The sequence below is a fragment of the Eubalaena glacialis genome, chromosome 10 (assembly GCF_028564815.1).
Source record: "Eubalaena glacialis isolate mEubGla1 chromosome 10, mEubGla1.1.hap2.+ XY, whole genome shotgun sequence".
In the NCBI taxonomy this organism is placed as follows: domain Eukaryota; kingdom Metazoa; phylum Chordata; class Mammalia; order Artiodactyla; family Balaenidae; genus Eubalaena; species Eubalaena glacialis.
The window spans coordinates 108336572-108358961 of NC_083725.1; the positions used below are offsets into that span (position 1 = coordinate 108336572).

Genomic DNA, 22390 nt, shown 5'->3' on the forward strand with positions numbered 1-22390 from the left:
TCGTTGGTCCACACTTTCAGTAACAAAGCTGTAGACATTCTTACTTCGGAACCACTCTAAAAAATGTTTCGGTTATAACTTCCAATTTCTCATTCCATCAGGCAATTCTATAAATATACATACTGGGTTTTTGTGTTACGTTACTACTATTATCTTAACCAGTATCTTCATTTCTTTATTTTTATTGCGGTAGAATATACATAACATACAATTTACCATTTTAGCCATTTTTAAGTCTACATTTCTGTGACATTAAGTACATTCACATTGTTTTGCAGCCTTCACCACCATCCATCTTCAGAATTTTTTCATCTTCCCAAACCGGGACTCTGTACCCATTAAGCACTAACTCCCCATTTCCTCCTCCCCCTATGCCCTGATAACCACCATTCTACTTTCTATCTCTACGAGTTTGACTACTCTGGATACCACATATAAGTGGAATCATATAATAGTTGTCTTTTTGTGACTGGCTTATTTCATTTAGCTTAATGTCCTCCAGGTTCATCCATGTCGTAGCAAGTATCAGAATCTCCTTCCTTTTTTGAGGCTAAATAATATTTCATTGTATGCATGTATCACATTTTGTTTATTCATTCACCTGTCGATGGACACTTAGGTTGCTTCCACTTTTTGGCTATTGTGAATAATACTACCATGAACATGGGTGTACAGATATCTGAGTCCCTACTTTCATTTCTTTTGACAATAAACCTGGAAGTGAAATTGCTGGATTATATGGTAATTCTACCAATATCTTACTTTCTAAGGTACAAGTTTATGTCCAAGTTATTGTTTGTGTCCCTCTTTTTTAAAAAAAAAAGAAAAAAGAAAAAATATTTCTTACTTAAAGTGAATCTTTAAAGGTTTGGCAGGAAAAGTGAGTTTTCAGTATAGAATTTCATTAGGTTCTGTCATCTATAGCTGCTTTGTGATTTTCAATCAATCACAAAAGAATATTGAAAAATGTCCTTTGTTTTTTAGAAGACTGGTAGTTGGTTAAATTGGCACCAAGTAAAGAATTAGAGAGTGGTAATGTTCTAAAATAAATCAATATTAAGAAGTTTTATGTCACAGAGAAAGTTTTATGTGAATGAATTCAAGACTTCACCTGACAAACAGGTGTTTGGGGAACGGGGAGGCCCTTGTTAAATTTTTATGTTCTTTCTTTAAGATTTCCTGGAGTAACTATCCTAGGATCTTCAGAAACTTTGTGGCACCTCTTTCTCTGAGGTCTTTAACCAAATAACACATTAGAGTCTCAGTGTTTACAAAAGTTTTGTGTAAGAACCTGCCTACTATCTAGAGTTCTTCCCTCATATATCTTTTTTTTTTTTAAATAAATTTATTTATTTTTGGCTATATTGGGTCTTTGTTGCTGCCTGCGGGCTTTTCTCTAGTTGCAGTGAGCCGGGGCTACTCTTTGTTGTGGTGCGTGGGCTTCTCATTGTAGTGGCTTCTCTTGTTGTGGAGCATGGGCTTTAGGCGCACGGGCTTCAGTAGTTGTGGCTCGGGGGCTCTAGAGCGCAGGCTCAGTAGTTGTGGCACACAGGCTCAGTAGTTGTGGCTCGCGGGCTCTAGAGCACAGGCTCAGTAGTTGTGGCACACAGGCTCAGTAGTTGTGGCTCGCGGGCTCTAGAGCGCAGGCTCAGTAGTTGTGGCGCACGGGCTTAGTTGCTCCACAGCATGTGCTTCCCTCATATATCTTTAGAAATAAAATTCTCTGTTGGAAATAAGAAAACAAATCAAAGTGACATTGAAATCTGATGAGTTAATAAGAAAATTTGAAGAGATTTTTATAAAGGTATCAGGAAGAAACTGACTTCTTTCCATCATAGACTACTGAATCATTAAGGCTACTTTAATCATGTATGCCTGGAGCTCTCTCATTTTAGGAGTTCCTAGCTAATGCAAAAAATTGAAAAGAATGGACTTGAACTTGGAAAGGTAAGAGAAAACAGAATAGCTTTCACCTAAAGTCAGGAAAATGAGTATTTTAAAAATATAAATGGATTTAGCTTTAAAAAAATAAGTATACATGGCTACCAAAAGAAACCATTTATTTTCTAAAAAGTGAGACCAACTTTGGAGATAAAACAAAAAACAACACAAAGAAGGTAACTCTGGAGATAATGGTAATAGTGTAACACAAGACATGATAAGATGAGATAATAACCTAGAAGAGAATGGAATCAGCAGCCGCAAGACTGATGTGTGTGGCTCTAACAGAACAAACCCTGTTTGGTTTGTTCCCAACACCCCTTCAATTTTATTATCATTTTGAATTATAATCAAATCCAAGACTTTGGCCTATGACTAAAGCATTTGTACGAAGCATTTTTTTCCTCAGCCTAATTCATATCATCTTGAACGAGAACAAAGGATGGTGGTTTGAGAATTACTTGCTGGCTTTGAACTGAGAGAGCTGATAAATGTAATGCCTCCAGCTCCTGAATGGGGGGGGGGGGTAGCAGGGAAAGTGTTTTTAACATTTAAGGGACCCTAAAAATAGGGTTGGGTCTTCAATGAGATCTGCAGGTGATGCTAATGGGACCATTTTGGGGATCCTAGTGAGAGCAAAAGGATGATACAAAAAATCCTAGAAGCTATAGCTGTAGGCAGAAAATAGAATGTTCCTTAAAATGTCATCTACTGTTGTACAAAGCTCAGATATGCAAGGGGTGGGAACAACCTGGAAGGAAACTAGTATTGAGCTGAAAAAGCTAAAGAAGAAAACTGACAAGAAATTAGATAAGAATATGATATGTGATCTGGCAGTAAAACAGACAAAAGCTGTTTTGAGGTCTGGAGGTAGAGAGTAATCACACTGTAGGGAAGGAATGGCAGGATGTATCTGAGGATGACTAAGGAGAGCCTTACCTGCAGCACTAAATTTAACTTCAGGAGCAGAAAAAAATAGCACCGGTGGGATGAGCCTGTTGACAAAAGAGGTCCAGAGGTTGAGAGGTAGAGCCGAAGAGAAAGAAGTAACAGATAACAGGTTTAGAGACCACATGAGAAAATATGTGAGACGTAACATGGAGCAGGAGGTAGGACATAACAGAAACACCGCAGCATTCTAAGGAGGAACATTCTTTGTCCAGAAATTTTTCCTGTAAGGCTAGGAGATGTTTCCCCAGAGAAATCATGGAAACACAATTACTCTTGATTTCAAGTGAAATTAGGCAAGCTCCTGGAAGTTCTGTTATCAAGACCTGTGTTTAAAGGCCTTGTAGGAATGAGAAAAACTAGAGACTTATGGTAACTGTTGTTAAAAAATATTTTTCTTACAAAAATGTAACATATAATAATATTGCAGAATGTATGGAAGACAAAGAAATCAGTTAGAAGCTAACAATCCTAATACAATGAGTAAATACAATTCTTTTAAATTTTCTTAATCATTTTCCTTATTGTAGACCTACATTATTGTAGTTAAAATTATAATGTACACACAGTTTTATTTCCTGTTGTTTTTATAGTATATGAAAAGCATTTTCTAAATTGCTACATTGTCTTTTTGTAATTTAAATTTCTAACATGCTGTAAAGAGTATGTATGCAGTAATTTTCTCCCAGTGCGCTCTGTGCATTGATTTCCCATCCTGAGGTACATGTATTTGCCTGTTTCTATTGGCATGGAGTAAAGAGCAATATAAAAGAGATGTTCCTTAACACTTAAAACTGCAAGGGGTAAACAGATGTTAATGAATCATCTTGCTTTTCTACTGATACAAGTGGGTAAGGAATTGAGAGTTTACCATAGCATGCCAGGCCTTCGGCAATAAGTTTTGAAGTTGGAAGGCTTGAAAAGGGAGTTTGAAACATTTTTTAACTCTGGCAGGGGGCCTAACTGAATTATGAATAAAGATCCAGAGGAGAGCAGTTTACTTTCAGAGAAGCAGCATATGAGAACGAAGTCCTTTGCTTAGTCTTCTGGGGAGAATTTGCTTGGTGATCACCCTATCTGGAAACACTCTCCTTTCCCCTTGGCATCAGCCCAGGATGGGACAAGTGCTCTCTTCCGCTGCTTTAAGAAGATTCTTTCTGGGGTTTGGTGACAGAAGAGTACTTGGTGAAGTAACCAAGGAAAGAAAACTCGGCGCTGCTTATGCTTCCCATTGCAGAAGCTTTTCATAGCTCTCAGGGCCTGAGGCTGTCTCATGAGTTTTTCACTTCATTATGCAGTAGAATATGATCTCACTGATGTCATGGTCTGAAAACTAGCTCTGCTACTGAGGATTACTCAGTCAGGCAGAAAAAAACCTTGGTATGAAATGCCAATGCTAAGGCATTAGAGTGAACCGATAAGCTTCTGATTTAGTTGTTTTACTGTTGCAGAAATTACCAATCTCATCCACCACAAGGGCAGCTCAGTTCTCACAAATTGGTTCACCTATCCCTAGACAGTGACTGAAGATTGATTAGTCCCTGTTGGATTTCTTCCTAAATTGGAGATTTTTTTTTAGAAGCCAATGATCTCAGATATTCTAGTTCTGATTTAGCCAGTGCTGAGAATGAGAAGATGAAGAGGATTGCGAGCGTCCACCTGCAGCATGGCAGCTTTCTATTTTCTATACTGCTTACACTTATATCTTCCTGGCCAACAGAGAAGATAACCTGCAGTCGATTCACCTGATGCATATCTATGAGCAGAACCATATTCCAAATGTACCATATGTTAAAACCACACTTGGTGGGCTTCCCTGGTGGCACAGTGGTTAAGAATCCACCTGCCAATGCAGGGGACACGGGTTCGAGCCCCGGTCTGGGAAGATCCCACATGCTGTGGAGCAACTAAGCCTGTGCACCACAACTACTGAGCCTGCTCTCTAGAGCCTGCGAGCCACAACTACTGAGCCCACACACCTGGAACCCGTGCTCCACAACAAGAGAAGCCACCGCAATGAGAAGTCTGCGCACCGCAACGAAGAGTAGCCCCTGCTCGCCACAACTAGAGAAAGCCACGCACAGCAGCAAAGAACCAAAAGCAGCCAAAAATCAATCAATCAATCAATTAATTAATTAATTTAAAAAAACACACACACTTGGTCAAATTTCTCCTTGGATACAGGGTCATGATGTTCATTTATTTTTTTCCTGTTATAGGTGTATTGTATGTTTGAACAATAGATTATAACAGCCCAGTAGAGAGTTAGATGGTTTTAGAAATTCTACATTAAACTTTTCTGCAGAAATTTCTTTGTAGCACTATAATAAAGAAATTGGTGTGAGGTAACTTCTATTCAAGTGTGTTGCCAAAACTATAATACTTTGGGGTTCTGCAACATAGACCAAGCTGACATGCTTCACTGATTTCTCTCATGAAGTTAGCATTGCAAAATTCTATAGCAGATAGGCAATGAAAAGAAAACATTTAAGGGCTTAGGCTTCATCTGAACTTCACAAGGAAGGAAAGAACAAACCCAGGCTTAGTTAGTTCTGGGGACCAAGTCATGCCCCAGGAATATATCTTTAGGGTTTGGTGACTTTTTGCAGCACAAAACGCCAGTCTACTAATTTTTCCAATCCATTAATGGGAAATATGCCATAAAAGTTTTCTTTTCTATTCCCTCTATATGGAATATCTTTTTTCCTTCTGCTTCCAGAAGCAATAAAGTGTTACTTTAAATCATGATTCTTTCTAAAATGTTTTGGATCTTTGATCTTATTTTTTTTTCAGAGGTTGATCTCTACCCTGTGTATTTATCACCTTGGTGTGGCCAGTCTGTGCTGCATAATTGGGTGTGATCTGTTCTCATATTTTACTTTTTTGGTAGATCTGTTTAGGATTTCTTGCAAATAAAGCTCATCTCAAAACAGCAAAAAACAGTCTCAATTCTAACAGAAGACAGTATATTCTAATGAGCTTGCCTGATTTTAGAAAGAATAAAGGAGATAAGAGACTGGCCTAAGAAGACCAAACTGCTGCAATCCAATTTAACTGTGTAGGTCAGTGCTCATTGGCTGTTTTCATTTTGAGTAAGAGCAAGGAGTATCTGGAAGATATGAAGTATTATAGGAACTTTGAACTTTGCCTCTTGGCACATTGAAAATGAACTGGAATATTTTAATTTGGTCCTTCTGCTCTTTGTTATTTCTTTTTTTTTTTTTTTTAAACGCATTGTTTACTTTGTTTATTTATTTATTTATTCATTTTTGGCTGTGTTGGGTCTTCGTTTCTGTGCGAGGGCTTTCTCTAGTTGTGGCAAGCGGGGGCCACTCTTCATTGCGGTGCGCGGGCCTCTCACTATCGCGGCCTCTCTTGTTGCGGAGCACGGGCTCCAGACGCACAGGCTCAGTAATTGTGGCTCATGGGCCTAGTTGCTCCGTGGCATGTGGAATCTTCCCAGACCAGGGCTCGAACCCATGTCCCCTGCATTGGCAGGCAGATTCTCAACCACTGCGCCACCAGGGAAGCCCTCTTTGTTATTTCTTTATCTAGAATGTGAATGGCTATGTATGTAAATCTACTATGATGACATTTATATTTAATTCTTTCCTTGGTAGTCCTTGAGTTATTGGCCACTTCACCACAGTAATTTAAATCAATTCTGACTTTTTGCTTTTTAATATCCAAAATTAAGGTGTTTATGTGGAATTGATACCATAAACGAATTCTTAGAACTTCTTTAGTTTTTTAGGAGAAAACAGATACCACTTAATAGAAGTCTGTTGACTTTTTTCTGTATAAACAGCCTTTGTTATTAAATGAGAAAATGACATTTTATCAAGAACTCACACTGCTTAACATGTTTACGAATGTCTGGTTATAAAGTCATTAATTTTAAACACAGCTTCTGCTGTATTTTCTTGACCTGTTACTCTAGAGTTAATTAACTATTAAGCAAATAAAATGCGAAAACTATGAAATTTAAATAATTTATTTTCTTGTTAAAATCAATTTGAGACATTTGTTCTCAATTTCATTTTAATAAATTTATTTATACCTTTTAAGATAAAAATTATATAATTCACAGACACATTTTAATTTTGATATCTCTGGTTCTCTTGTGGCCAGAGGATCCAAACAGAGAGTTCTTGAACTTTTTATTCATGACAGCTTAAAAAGAAATCATCAGATCCCTATGAATTGGACAAAAGAATATCTGTATTATGCTACCTATAGTATAAGAAGGAACAAGAAATAAAAATATTTACATTTATCTTATCTTAAATTTATCTTCTCTTTATTGTAGAAAATCTACTTATAAAGGTAGATGAAATGATGTAATTAGGGGAAAAATAACCATTTGGCAAAACCATCATAATTTTTATTGTTTCTGGCAAGAATTATCAGTAGATGCTGAAAGTAGCAAATGAAAGTTTGAGGAGTAACAGTATATTTCCACAGCCTCAAAGTATCTCCCCACAAGATACTTACTAACTACAAAGGATAGCTCTACAGTGGGTGAACCTAGCAGACACAGCTTTACCTAAATGACCAAAGTTGATATCACCAGTAATTAGACTAATCCACAGCAAGTGCCTCTTGATATGATGCACTGGGAAACCTCAGCATCACTTCTGTGATAATCCTGCCAAAAGAGTATAACCTGAATCTAATCATGAGGAAACATCAGACAAACCCAAACTGGAGTACAATCTGTACTCTTTAAAAATGTCAGTATCATGAAATACAAAGAAAGACCCAGGAACTGTTTCAGATTAAAGAAGACTAAAAAGTCATGACAACTGAATGCAATGTATCATCTTGAATTTTCTTTTCCTATAAAGGAGACATTATTGGAACAACTGGTGAAATCTTAATAAGGTCTGTAGATTAGATAAAAGTATTATATCGATTTTAATTTCTGATATTGTTCATTGTACTATTGTTACGTAAGAGAATTACTTATTTTTTAGGAAATACATACTGTGTTTAGGGGTGAAGGAGCATCATGTCTACAACTTACTCTTAAACAGTTCTGAAATATAATATATATAAATATCTATATTTATACATATATGTATGGGTGTGACAGAGAGTAGAGAGAGAATGAGAGAGAAAGAATGTTGTACTGAGAGCAAATGTAAAATATTCACATTCAGGTAATCTAGGTAAGGGATATACAGGAATCCTTTGTGCTATTCTTGTAACTTTTCTGTAAGTTTGAAATTATTTCAAACTTAAAAAAAAATTGACATCTCAAGGGAATAAAACCAACAACTTAAGGAAAATGAAAGAATTTGCTCAATGAAGTTTAAATACTGGTTTTTGGAGAACTCTGTTTGAGGCAGGCATCTGATATACTTTTGTATGGCCTTTAAGATATTTTTAGGAACTTTTTTGTTTGATTTTACAGGTAAGATTGATAACTTTTTTTTTTCAAAATTTGTGATCCAGTTTTATTTATTTATTGAAGTATAGTTGATTTACATTATTATATTAGTTTCAGATGTACAGCATAGTAATTTGATATTTTATAGATTACACTTCATACAAAGTTATTATAAAATATTGACTATATTCCCTGTGTTGTATGTTACATCCTTGTAACTTATTTATTTTATACCTAGTTGTTTGTACCTCTGAATCCCCTCCACTTATTTTGCCCCTCCGTCTACCCCTCTCCCCTCTGGTAACCACTAATTTGTTCTCAAGATTCATGACTATTAAAGAACATTACAGTTTAGTTAAATACAATGAAAAATTAATAAGAAGGTACATTTTTATGCAGGTAGAAAGTTTGTTTTGGATTTCGGGTCATAATGGCTTGCAGTGTTTGTGATTTGGTCCTCCTATCCATTCCAAACACACGGTAATGATAAAATTTTCTGAGAGAAAATTTAAAGGATATAGCCATGTGTAAAATCAATATAAATTCACCTATAGACCAGGAACTAAACAAAACCACAGTGCTAATGGGACTAAAACCTGAGGCCTCCTGTGCTCTGGGTTCAGAAGCAAGCATAGGTAACTAAGTGCTCATTTCTCATGGAATAGTAAAGACTAAAAGTGTCACACACAGGGCAAGAGACTAAAGCCAGACTTTTCTTCCTCCACCCCTTTAAAGGGGATTCAAAAAAAAAACTTATTATTGCTATCTGGGAAATGGCTTATATAAAACCTGGGAGTACAAGAGGAAGCAGACACCCTTGTAGTCAGGACTTAGTCTTGCTACTCAGGTCTAAGCTATTCAGGGATTCAGTGATAGTCTCTGTGGTCTCTGTGATATCCCCAGTATCATCAGGAATGGAGTCTTAAGTCATCCAATATAAGACCTAGTTCTGAACTAGGATCTGTCTCCAGGAGACAGTGAGAGAATAAACAAGTAGGGAGAATAAAGCCTGCCACTTAAGATGAGTTTGCACACTGCAATTCCAAAACATATAAGGAAAACTGATGCTAAGAAAAAGAGCCAATAAACCCAGCAATTGAAATATAAATTTACTCCAGAGAAAATAAAGTTAATTAATTATTTTAAATTGATTTTGAAATGAAGTTTAGGATCCTCAGGGAGAAAAAAGAAGGAATAGTAGTAATAAAAGAGAACAACATATAGATAAACAACAAGGGTTGTACTGTATAGCTCAGGGAACTGTATTCAATATCTTGTAATAACCTATAATAGAAAAGAATATATACATATATATATCTGAATCACTTTGCTGTATATGAGAAACTAACACAACATTGTAAATCAATTATACTTCAATAAAAAAATAAATAAATAAAGAGAGAACAAAAATTGGGAAACAAGAACAGGCAAACTGAAACAAAGCCATGTATAAGCCTTAAAAGACGAATTGAAAGTTCTAGAAATAAAAAAGTTAATTGAATTTTTTAAAAACTGAGAGAGAATGAACTCTAGACCAGACATAATAGAATAGAGAATTCATAATTTAGAAGATAATACTAAGTGTAACACAAAGATCAAGAGATAAAAACTATAAAAGGACCAGTGAGAGACACTGAGAGGCAACAATGTATATCTAATAGGAGATTTAGAAGAAAAGGATAGAGAAAATGGCAAAGAAGCAATATCTTAAAAGATACTGGCTGAGAACTTTACAGATTTGACAAAATACATAAGTCAGGTGAAAGTCCTGAGCAAGATAAACAAAAATAAACCTACATGGTAGACACATTGTAGAATCTGCAGAACGTTAACGATAAAGAAAATAGCTTATATGAATGATAAGAATAATTAACTCCATCAAGAATGTCAGGAGTTTGACTGCTGGCGTCTTGACAACAATGATAGGTGCCAGATGACAATGGAGTAGTATCTTTAAAGTGCTGAGGGAAGATAAATGGCAATCCAGAATTCTCCACCTGGTTAAATCATAACTCCAGAGGGTAAAATAAAGATATTTTCAGGAAGATGAAAAGCAAGAGTACTTACCGCCCACAGACTTTTGTGTAAATGACAGGTCTATGAGTATTCAGAAATTCACAATTCAGAAATCAAAAAAGCTTAAAAAACAAGGTTTTTTTGGTAAGTTTTCAGCAAACTCATTTGTGGGCACACTTGACCTGAACTAGTTTATGAGGCTGTCTTTGGTCTTTATTTATCCTACCTAGTGTGACTATATGTTTCACTGTGGAAATTTTAATATGCTTGACTGTGGGCTGCTTCCCTGGCCCCAGTGGATGTGTTATATCACAGCTAGTTTGTCCAACATGTTGCCTTTATAAAATCCAAAATTTGTCAGTTCCAAAACAGAGAGGTCCCAAGGATTTCAGATAAGTGATTGTGGACCATTCTTTCTTTACTTTTTTTCTTGAATAATTTCCAACTTTTTCCCCCAGTTTTACTGAGATATAATTGACCTACAACACTATGTAAATTTAAGGTGTACAGCATAATGACTTGACATACATATATGTTGTGAAATGGACCTTTCTTTTTTTTCTTTCAATTTTTTTTTTTTTTTTTTATCTTGAGGTATAATTGACATACAATGTTATATTAGTTTCAGGTGTACAACATAATGATTTGGTATTTGTATATATTGTGAAATGATCACCACAGTAAGCCTAGTTATTATTCATCACCACACATAGTTACAGAATTTTTTTCTTGTGATGAGAACTTTTTAGATTTACTCTCTTAGCAGCTTTTAAATGTGCCAGTATTATTAACTATAGTCACATGGTGTACATCACATCCCCATGACTTATTTATAACTGGAAGTTTGTACCTTTTGACCCCCCTCACCCATTTTGCCCATCCCCCAAAATGGTTACCTCTGGCAACCATCAGTCTGTTCTATGTATCTATGAGCTTGTTTTTTTGTTGTTTTGTTTTGTTTTTCAGATTCTTCATATAAGTGAGATCATACAGTATTTGTCTTTCTCTGTCTTATTTCACTTAGCAGAATGCCCCCATGGTCCATTCTTGTTGTCACAAATGGCAAAATTTCCTTCTTTTTTATGGCCAAATAATATTCCATTGTGTATATATATCGCATTTTCTCTATCATCACTTCATCCATCAGTGGACACTTAGCTTGCATCTATATCTTGGTTTCTATAAATAATCCTGCAATGAACATGGGGGTGCAGATATCTTTTTGAGCAGTTCTTTAGATAAATACTCAGAAGTGGAATTGCTGGATCATATGGTAGTTCTATTTTTAATTTTTTGAGGAACCTCCATACTGCTTTCCATAGTGGCTGCACCAATTTACATTTCCATCAACAGTGCACAAGTGTTTTCTTTTCTCCACATCCTTGCCAACACTCGCGATTTCTTGCCTTTTTAAAAATATCCATTCTAACAGGTGTGAGGTGATGTCTCATTGTGGTTTTGATTTGCATTTTCCTGATGATTAGTGCTGTTGAGCACCTTTTCATGTACCTGTTGGCCATCTGTTTGACTTCTTTGGGAAAATGTCTATTCCAATCTTCTGCCTATTTTTTAATCAGATTGGTTTTTTGTTTTTTTGTTTACTATTGAGTTGTATGAGTTTTTTATATAGTTTGATATTAACCCCTTATCAGAATATGATTTGAAATATTTTCTCCCATTCAGTAGGCTGCCTTTTCATTTTGTTGCTGGTTTCCTTTACTGTGCAGAAACTCTTTAATTTGATGTAGTCCCACTTGTTTATTTTTTCTTTTGTTGCCTTTGGTTTTGGTGTCAAATCCAAAAAATTAAAATGGACATTTCTTATAGGATGAACTTTAGCAAGAAAATAATTGAACCAAGAGAGAAGGAGCAAAAAATAGTAATGAGGATGAAAATTGGTATGAAATGTTGGTAAACTTAATTAACTATTGACTAAAAATTAATAACTATTTTTTACATTAAAAAAAAAAGTAGAGTCAAAAGAAATAAAAAACATCCAAATTGGAAGGGAAGAGGTAAAATTATGTTTGCAGATGACATGATCCTATGTACAGAAAATCCCAAAGAATCCACAAAAAAAGCTACTAGAGCTAATAAGTGAATTCAGTAAAGATGCAGGATACACAGAAGCAGGATCAGTTGTGTTTTTATTCCAGCAATCAACAATCCAAAAAGGACATTAAGAAAGTAATTCTACTTACAACAGCATCTAAAAGAATTAAGTACTTAGAAATAAATCTAACCAAAGAGATGAAAGACTTGCACAGTGAAAACTGTAAAACACTGCTGAATGAAATTAAAGAAGACCTAACTAACTGGAAAGACATCCCATGTTCTTGGAAAGGAGGACTTAACATTGTTAAGATGCCAGTACTACCCAAAGCAGTCTACAGATACAACACAATCCCTACCAGAATTACAACAGCTTTTTTTCACAGAAATAGAACAACCAATCCTCAGATTCATGTGGAACTGCAAGGGCCTCAAATAGCCAGAACAATCTTGAAAAAGAAGAATAAAGTTGGAGGGCTCAAACTTCCCAACTTTGAAACTCAATACAAAGCCACAGTAATTGGAACAGTGTGGAACTGGCTTAAGGACAGACATATAGACCACTGGAATAGAAGAGAGAACCCAGAAATAAACCCTCATATGTAAGATCAATTGATTTTAAGAAGGGGGCCAAGGGTACCATTCACTGGGGAAAGGACTGCTCAAAAAGCCTTTCAACAAGTGGTGCTGGGAAAACTGGATACCTATCTGCAAAGGAAAGAACACTTACCTCACACCTTATATAAAAATTAACTCAAAATGCATCAAGGACCTAAACTTAGAGCTAAAACTATAAAACTCTTAGAAGAAAACAATCCAATGTCTTCTTGACATTGGATTTGGCAATGATTTCATGGATATGACACCAAAAGCACAGGGAACAAAAGAAAAAATAGATAAATTGGACTTCATCAAAATTAAGAACTTTTGTACATCAAAGGATACTATCAAGAAAGTGAGAAGACAACCTACAGAATGAGAGTACATATTTGCAAATCACATATCTAATAAGGGATTCATATCCAGATTATGTAAAGATCTCTTACAACTCAGCAGCAACAAAAAATAAACAACACAATTCAAAAAAGGACAAAGGGCTTAAATAGGCATTTTTCCAAAGAAGATATACAAGTGGCTAATGAGCCCATGAAAAGATATTCAACATCATTAGTCATTAGGGAAATGCAAATCAATACCACAATGAGATACCTCTTCACACCTGCTAAGAGAGCTATTAAAAAAGCAGATGGTGGTTGGGACTTCCTTGGAGGTCCAGTGGTTAAAGCTCCATGCTTCTGGGGCTTCCTTGGTGGCACAGTGGTTAAGAATCCGCCTGCTAATGCAGGGGACATGGGTTCGAGTCCTGGTCCGGGAAGATCCCACATGCTGTGGAGCGACTAAGCCAATGCGCCACAACTACTGAGCCTGTGCTCTAGTGCCCGCGAGCCACAACTACTGAAGCCCGCGCGCTGAAGCCCGCGCACCTAGAGCCCGTGCTCCTCAACAAGAGAAGCCACTGCAATGAGAAGCCCACGCACCACAACGAAGAGTAGCCCCCGCTCGCCACAACTAGAGAAAGCCCACATGCAGCAACGAAGACCCAACGCAGCCAAAAATAAATAAATAAATAAATTTATTTTTTAAAAAAAGACTCCATGCTTCCATAGCAGGGGACATGGGTTCAATCCCTGGTCAGGGAACTAAGATCCCGCATGCCACGCAGCACAGCCAAAAATAAAAAAGAGGTGGTGGAATCACAGATGTTGACAAGAACATGAAGAAATTGGAACCCTTCTGCATTGCTGGTGAGAATATAAAATGGTACAGACACTGTGGAAAACAGTTTGGTGGTTTCTCAAAACATTAAACTTAGAACTACTCTTTGATGCAGCAATTCTACTCCTTGGCATGTATCAAAAAGGAATTGAAAAGAGGGACATGAACAGATATTTGTACACCCAAGTTCATAGTATTTTTAACAGCAGTCAAAAGGTAGAAACAACCCAAGTGTCCATTGACAAATGAATGGATAAACAAAATGTGGTATATACATGCAATGGAATGCTGTTCAGTCTTAAAATGGAATGAAATTTGACGTATTCCACAACATGGATGGACCTTGAAGACATTATGCTTAGTGAATTATCCAGAAATAGAAGGACAAACATTGTATGATTCCATTTAAATGAGGTACCTAGAATAGGCAAATTCATTGAGACAGAAAGTAGAATAGAGGTTACCAGAGTCTGGGAGGAAGCTAGAAGGGGGAGTCATTTTTTAAATGGATACAGAGTTTTTGTTGGGGATGATGAAAAAGTTTTGGATATAGATAGTGATGATGGTTACATAGGATTGTGAATATGTTTAATGCCACTGAATTGGACATTTACAGTGGTTAAAATGATAAATATTATGAATGGTTAAAATGATAAATATTATATATATCTTACCACAATAAAAAAAGTTTTTCAATTAAAAAAAAGGTAGAATTCAAATTCTAGAAAATAGTATCAGAAGATGAGAAGAGTGCTAATAAGTTATTTAAGTGTACTTTGTTCCTTGTTTTGGAGAGTGATAAAGATGATTAGTTTGACATTTAAAAAATGTATAGCTAAATATGTATGTTAAATTTAAGAGAAATACTAAAAGATTACAGATTCTGTCATAGCTTCCAAACTAATGGGGGGGGTGATATTTTTTAAAAACTTTACTAACACACTAAAAAGTAGGAAAAGAGAAAAAAAGTCAAAGAATAACAGTTCACAGAAAAGACAAAATAAGGGACTTCCCTGGTGGTCCAGTGCGATCCCGGGGAACTAGATCCTGCATGCCACAACTAAAGATCCTGCATGCCACAACTAAAGATCCTGCATGCCGCAACAAAGATCCCACATGCGGCAACGAAGATCCCGTGTGCTGCAGCTAAGACCCAGAACAGCCGAATAAATAAATATTTTTTTAAAAAAGACAGAATAAGGGCTTCCCTGGTGGCGCAGTGGTTAAGAATCTGCCTGCCAATGCAGGGGATGCGGGTTCGAGCCCCGGTCTGGAAAGATCCCACATGCCGTGGAGCAACTAAGCCCATGCGCCACAGCTACTGAGCCTGTGCTCTAGAGCCCCCGAGCCACAACTACTGAGGCTGCGAGCCACAACTACTGAAGCCTGCGCACCTAGAGCCCGTGCTCCGCAACAAGAGAAGCCACTGCGATGAGAAGCCCATGCACCACAACAAAGAGTAGCCCCTGCTCGCCTCAACTAGAGAAAGTCCGCATGCGGCAACGAAGACCCAACGCAGCCAAAAATAAATAAATAAATAAATTTATTTTAAAAAAAAAAAGACAAAATAAGATGGCAGAAATTAATCAAATATATAAAAAACTTACTAAAATACAGAAAATGTAAGATTGGGTAAAAAACCAAATCCAGCTGTATAGCACTCACAAGAGAAGTATCTTTTAAAAATTACCCAAAAAAATTGAAATTAAAAGCATAGAAAAAGATATGCCAGGCAAATACTAATAAAAAAAAAAAAGCTGGTATTGCAGTATTACAATACTAATATCAGACCAAAGTCCTGGACTTTTAAAAAGATGGTAGAAATTTGACTTTCAGTATCACTAGTATGGCTAGTTACAAACATAAATCCTGATACTTTCTGCCTGGTGTTATTCATCTGTTTTTTTCTTTTCTTTCTAAATCAACTACCACAGACATTTATGGAGCAGTATCTACTATGTGTTAGGTAATGCAATGGAGACAAAGATGAGTGCAGCCTACTTGATTACTGTATAGAGTCTAATAGAGGAAATACGTCCAGTAACTTTAAAACAAGGCAGCAAATTGTGAGTACCATTAGAGAGTTATAAGTGAGATATGATGGGAATTGGCTGTGGTGGGTGGAATCAGGAAAAGATTTCATGCAAAACATGGTATTTGAGATGGATAGAATTTTAAGAGATGGAGGTAGGAAAAAGATATTTCAGGTTGAAGAGAAACACTAAAGCTTTGAGCAATCGCATTTTCTGCTTTTTCTTTACAGCCATCTTATCTAAAAGAATTTCACTGGTTATACTAAGATTGTCTATTAACTCTTTAGGTAGTGATTCTGATCTCCATACTGATCAGCTACATGATCAACTGATCATCTGATTAGCTCCGTACTAATCAAACATTTCTAATTATTTTTATTTTTAATTAAATGTGAATTTTATTGGTATGAATTATCTAAAGGCAGTAGTGTAAATACAATTATGTCTTTTTATATTCAGTATTGTAACACTTTGCCCTATCAGTTTGTTGTATAAAATTCCTATTTTATAAATTCTTATGTATATTCTATTCATCTATACAATGAGGCTCAGCTAGATTCTTCAATGCATAAATTACTCCCTAGCTTAAAAAAAGATATTTTTTAAAAGCTACACTAAGGATATAATTTCACTAGTATTAGTTCCTTTACAGCCTAGACCATGACCTAGACACCAGCATTTTTCCCCTGGGGGTTGTGTAGCACACTTTGGGACTAATTCTTTACTGGGTAGCTTCATAAATTTAGGCTAGAATGTTATCATTTGCTAGACTTCATTTGCTAGAAATGTGGCCTACTCCATTTACCTGTAACAGCTCATTTGCTTTATTTCTTATTTTCCTTTACTCAAGACAACAGCACTGCAAACTGCGTAATTAGGTTAACACTTTCATTGCTTTTTAAAAATCTCTCTTCTAATTCTTTGCTTCATACTTCCTCATAGTATCTTAGATTTCTATGCTAGTTTTCCATGGGATAAGAAAGGTATGTAATTTGCTTTTTCATGCAGTGTTGTTAATATTGACAGAAGGAGGCTAATTTTATCCTAAGTGATAATATACTCTATGTTAAAGACAGGTTAAACACTTCCCTCTGAACTTGGTCAGGGAAAAGGAAAATGGATTAGATGGCTCCTGAAATTTTTTCCTGTTCAATTCAGAGATTCAGAATTTTTTCCCCCTTTAAATGCTAAACAAATGAAAAGTGACATTTGGAATTACCACTATCCCTCTGTTGCTTGCCATCTTCAGTTTAATGTCTGCTTCTCTACAAAGATTAACATATTTTCCACTCATGATTTACTTGTCAGGGACTTTAGGAGTTTTCTGGAACCAGGAGTCTGCCTTTGGTAGTGATGATTACTGGATAATTGCCTATTCTTTGGTGGATTTTCCATTTTTAGATTACACCAGGCTCTACAGCCTTTATTTCTTTGGCAGAAGAACCCAAAGGCAATGGAGTATATTTTTTCCCCTTCCCCAGCCCAGCTTAAACAATGACTCACTTGGGCCCTAGGGCTTTACTTCATACTCTCATTCAGGGGCCGCTTTCTACCCTTGTTTTTCTTATTTGCCTTTAGTGTCTGTCTGGAACCTTTTATATCCTTTGGCACATGGATTTTCCTCTAACATTATTGTCAGAGAGGTATACAACACCACCCCCAAACTGGAACAGACAATCCAGTTATGTTCCCATAAGCCATGTTGTTCTTAAGACAGCTGATATAGGTCAGAGAGAATACAAAAAGAATATCTTTAAGGAAACATAAATTTCAAGTGGGGTAGAGGGAGAAGTATTCTCCAAAAAGATATGAGTGCCGCTGTCATCCAGCTAAAGACAAAGATTTCCCTCTATATGAGATGCTCTAATGACTGATTAAAACTTCCTCAGTGTGTGTGTGTGTGTGTGTGTGTATGAGGTGGGAAGCGCTCAGAGGAATTGGACTCCAAGAGTTTTCAAAGAGATATAGTTATGTGAAGAGAATTCCTCATAGAAGGACTTGGTCTAATCTATAGTTCAGAGTTTTTTTGAACTAAAAAAGTTTTTCTTTGAAAAAAAATCTTTTTTTCTCCTTTTGGGCAGTTGTTCTACATATTCTTGACTTTTCATTCTAATTCCAGCCTTCTGTAACTATCCATCTAATGATGATTTCTTGATTTTTCTCTTTGCAGTTTCAACAGTGTATGTCAGGGAACTCACATTCTTTTTCGGGAATTCAGCTTCATCCAAGCCACCCCTCACAATAGGGCATCATTCTTACGGGCCTTCTGGAGATGCTTCCGAACTGTAGGCAAAAATGGCGGTAAGTCTTCCCAAATTCTTTTCTTGCCTTCCTTTATTCCCTCCAAACTTCTTTCTTTTGCTCAGTATAAATATTGTTTTAGTGCATACTCTTCAAGGCTCTAGGAATACCTTTTAAGGAGCTATCTGTCTTGTGTCAGAGATACTGCCATCAATATTATTATCACCATCACCATCACCGTCACTGAAGCACTTATTAAGATCCAAGTGTAACTCTGAGATCTATGTGAAGTAATTCATTTAATCTTCACAACGTCTCTCTGTGGTAGATACTATAATTCCCATTTTATAACAAATGAAACTTAGGATCCATTTGTATATTGTTGGTTCAGCATCTTATGATTATAACCCAAGGAAAATATTAAGAAAAACACTGATCAAAAATGTGTTTACTGAGACTTTATTTTGGTGATGTGAAGGGTGAAAGACCCTTATTGAGAGCTTCTTTTAAAAAAATGGCACTAAATTCTTACATTCAGAATATTAAAATAGATTAAATTCCTCCAAAATTTTCAGATATAGACTCTCTACATCAAAACCTTTGTTCACATCTGTTTTCAAAGGCCTGTTCTTATTCCCATCTTCATATTATGTTTTTCCAAATAAGTATCGAATATCTTTGACAGTTTCTATAGTAAACCTAACTCAAAGTAGAGGAAGGCCTAAACTATTTCCTCATTCATTCAACAAATATATCTGGTAGACTTACCATGTGCCTGGTGCTGGGGTTATAGTAAGAAAATAGGTATGCTCCCTGCTTTCATTGAATTTGCAGGATCCCCTACGCTGCTCTAACTGATGCTACTGCTACTTTATATATAGCTACTGAAAACTTTTTTGCTAAAACTCCTTCTACCTAGTTTCTGATTAGATCATTTCACTATCCTAAGGAATAGGTATGGTAGATATTATTGTGCCCATTTTATAAATAACAAAATTGTGTAACTTGCAGAAGGATTGCACAGTAGCAAAGTTGGAAATAGAACCCAGATTTACTAATACGCTATTTCTACTATTGACAAGTAACTCTAGAGATCATCCATCTCAATTACACTATTGTGCAAGTGTATTGAGAATAGCATCATCTTCTTTACAAAATATATGACTAGTAGTCGAAAATCAATGTGAACTCAATTTTAAGTGAACTAGCTCAGAAAAACTATCTTGTTGGTCTCCACGTAAACAAAACTGGGAGCTGTGAGTGTATAGATGAATTTTGTCCTATTTCATCAGAACCTGTTTTTCCTAATCCTTTCTCTGTCCCTTAACCAGTCAGCAAATATATATTAAATACTCATTATATCAAAGAATGGTGCATATAGATAGAGCTGGTTTCTGTGAAATAGCACATGGAGATAACTATGGAAAATAATCTTCAGATATCCTTACTTCTTTTCATGGCTTACAAGTGGGGCCTCTTCAGTAATTTATTTATTATCACAAGGGATCCATATAGTGGTGGACTCTAAGCAGATGTGGTTTTCTTTATCTTTCGTATAGCAGCTGCCAGTGATTCATCCAGCTGCTGAGAGGAAGCAGCTCCAAGTTCTCCCTATTTCTCCTGTGCCACCAGTAGGACCTAGATTTTATGCTGGATATTTATTGTCATGCTTCTTAATCAGACAGTCTCTGATTTCTTTTTTTTTTTTTTTAATTTTATTTATTTATTTATTTTTGGCTGTGTTGGGTCTTCGTTTCTGTGCGAGGGCTTTCTCCAGTTGCAGCAAGCGGGGGCCACTCTTCATCGCGGTGCGCGGGCCTCTCACTATCGCGGCCTCTCTTGTTGCGGAGCACAGGCTACAGATGCGCAGGCTCAGTAGTTGTGGCTCACGAGCCTAGTTGCTCCGTGGCATGTGGGATCTTCCCAGACCAGGGCTCAAACCCATGTCCCCTGCATTGACAGGCAGATTCTCAAACACTGCGCCACCAGGGAAACCCTTGATTTCTTAAACACCAAATGCAACATTTGCGTCTAGGTGATCCTAAGATCTTTGGTTAAATAGTTTTAATATATTCTCAGTTTCCTCCAGGAAACTTCAGAAAATCTTTCAGTCCCAGAATGTGTCAGTCTCCAATTTTAATCCAGAATGAGCAAAAACACTCAGAGGCAAGATTCCAAAGGAAAGTATTTATTAAGTCCCATTTTTTCAATTAGAATGCCAAGTACCAGACACCTACTCAGTGGAGCTGCTATTATATTGTTCTCCTGCAGATAACTTCCTTAGAACATCATGTACATATTGTAGCATTATCAAGAGGAAACTAGCTCTTCTGGGAGGTAGCAAAAGATGAGCTGGGTTCCAGCGTAACATATCTTAAAGTGAAGCCACCTGTAGAAACCTAAGGACCTTGATCCCTTCTGGCAAGAAATATTTTATCCCAGTTCTTAGCAAGTACAGAGATGCAATGTCATTCCTGTATGACTGAGTATTGAATGATGCTAATTTCCCTGTGTCTGAATTTCAAGTAACCTCATGAAAACTGTAGTGAGTCTCTTGCTATCTAGACAACTTTAGACTCTTGGAAGCAAAAAGATCTACTCAAACGTAATAAGCCTTTAAAATTCAACTCCTCACTTTGGTATTTTTTTCAATACAGAAATATTAATCTAAATTTTCCAAGTTGGCAAAGATTGAAATTCCCTTGAAGTAAATCTTTACTTCTATTTAGGGATATTGGCTCAAAAGAGCTTTTGTCCACAGTTTATTTTCAGTTTATGAGAATTTAGTTTTGAGCTTTGTGCTTTTACCAATGAATATATATATTTCATTTAATAAAATAATGATACTAAGGGAATTGTCCTCCTGCTATAAGCAGCTAGAAAATCAGACAAAGTATCTGAAACAACTGTTTCAGACATTGGACCAACAGTCAGTGTGGAACGATGGTCCCTGAGAGGCAGTTACCAAGTGACAGTACAGGGAGATCATCAAAGAGCTTGGTGGTCTTACTGAGTTGAAGAGGCAGAGGCTGGGGTTTAGGGAGGCCAGGTGGCTAGTATTTGCAAGGCCAAGTACCAGAGAGTAGGGCATTGCTCACTTAGCTCCGGAGAGCTGCAAGGAGGTATTTGAGTGTTTGACTACAAACTCTGCACATGTGTGGGTTGGAAAAAGAACCACTAGAAAACAGTAGGCCAGACAATTCCTGGAGTACTCACAAGGCTAGTTCACACTTCTACCATCTAGAGTAGAGAAACCTCAAAATACACTGGGCGTTGGATAGAGTCCTCAGCAGCTTAAGCATTAAACTGATCTGCAAGTAACTGCATATACCAGAACAAAATTCAATACTCCTTGAAGGAATTCAACAAAATCCAGCACTCAACAACATAAAATTCACAAAGTCTGGCATCCAACTAAAAATTACAGGGAGCAGGAAGATATGACCCATAACCAGGAGAAAAATAAATCAATAGAAACACAGACTCAGAAAAGACAGAGATGGGGGAATTAGCTAGCAAGGACCTTTAGACAGTTATTTTAAGTCATATAGATGTGCTCAAGTATGTAAAGGAAAATATGAATATGATTAGGAGATAAATGGAAGATATTAGAAAGATCTAAATGGAATTTCTAGACATAAAATACAGCATCAGAAATGAAAATAATGATAATAATAGCAGTTAATATTTATTAAGTGCTTCCTATGTAGATTATCTCATTTTTCTAATCCTGTGTATTAGGTAGATACTTTTATTATCTCCTTTGCACAGAAAATAAAACTGAGATTTTGAAAGTTAAATAACTGGTCTAGGTCACACACCTATAAGTGTGTGACCAATGAATGACAAAGAAGCCAGAGAGCTGACTCGAGACAGTATTATGTTTTTCATGTGTAATGTGTTCTCCATCAGAGAGTGTATGAAATACTGGAAATACAGATAAGTAAATGACAATGCTTGCCCTCAGAGAGCTCACATTCCGGGAGAAGAA

At 36.4% G+C, this 22390-nt stretch overlaps 1 protein-coding gene across 2 annotated transcripts in view; it reads left to right on the plus strand.

Moving 5' to 3' along the window:
• The window catches only part of CSTPP1 (centriolar satellite-associated tubulin polyglutamylase complex regulator 1), a 190863-nt gene that overhangs the window by 61295 nt on the left and 107178 nt on the right, over positions 1-22390 (plus strand). For both annotated transcript variants that reach the window (XM_061201702.1, XM_061201703.1), the window contains exon 3: positions 18329-18459. In XM_061201702.1, coding sequence (XP_061057685.1) covers positions 18329-18459 — 131 coding nt within the window. The remainder of the gene's footprint in view (positions 1-18328; positions 18460-22390) is intronic.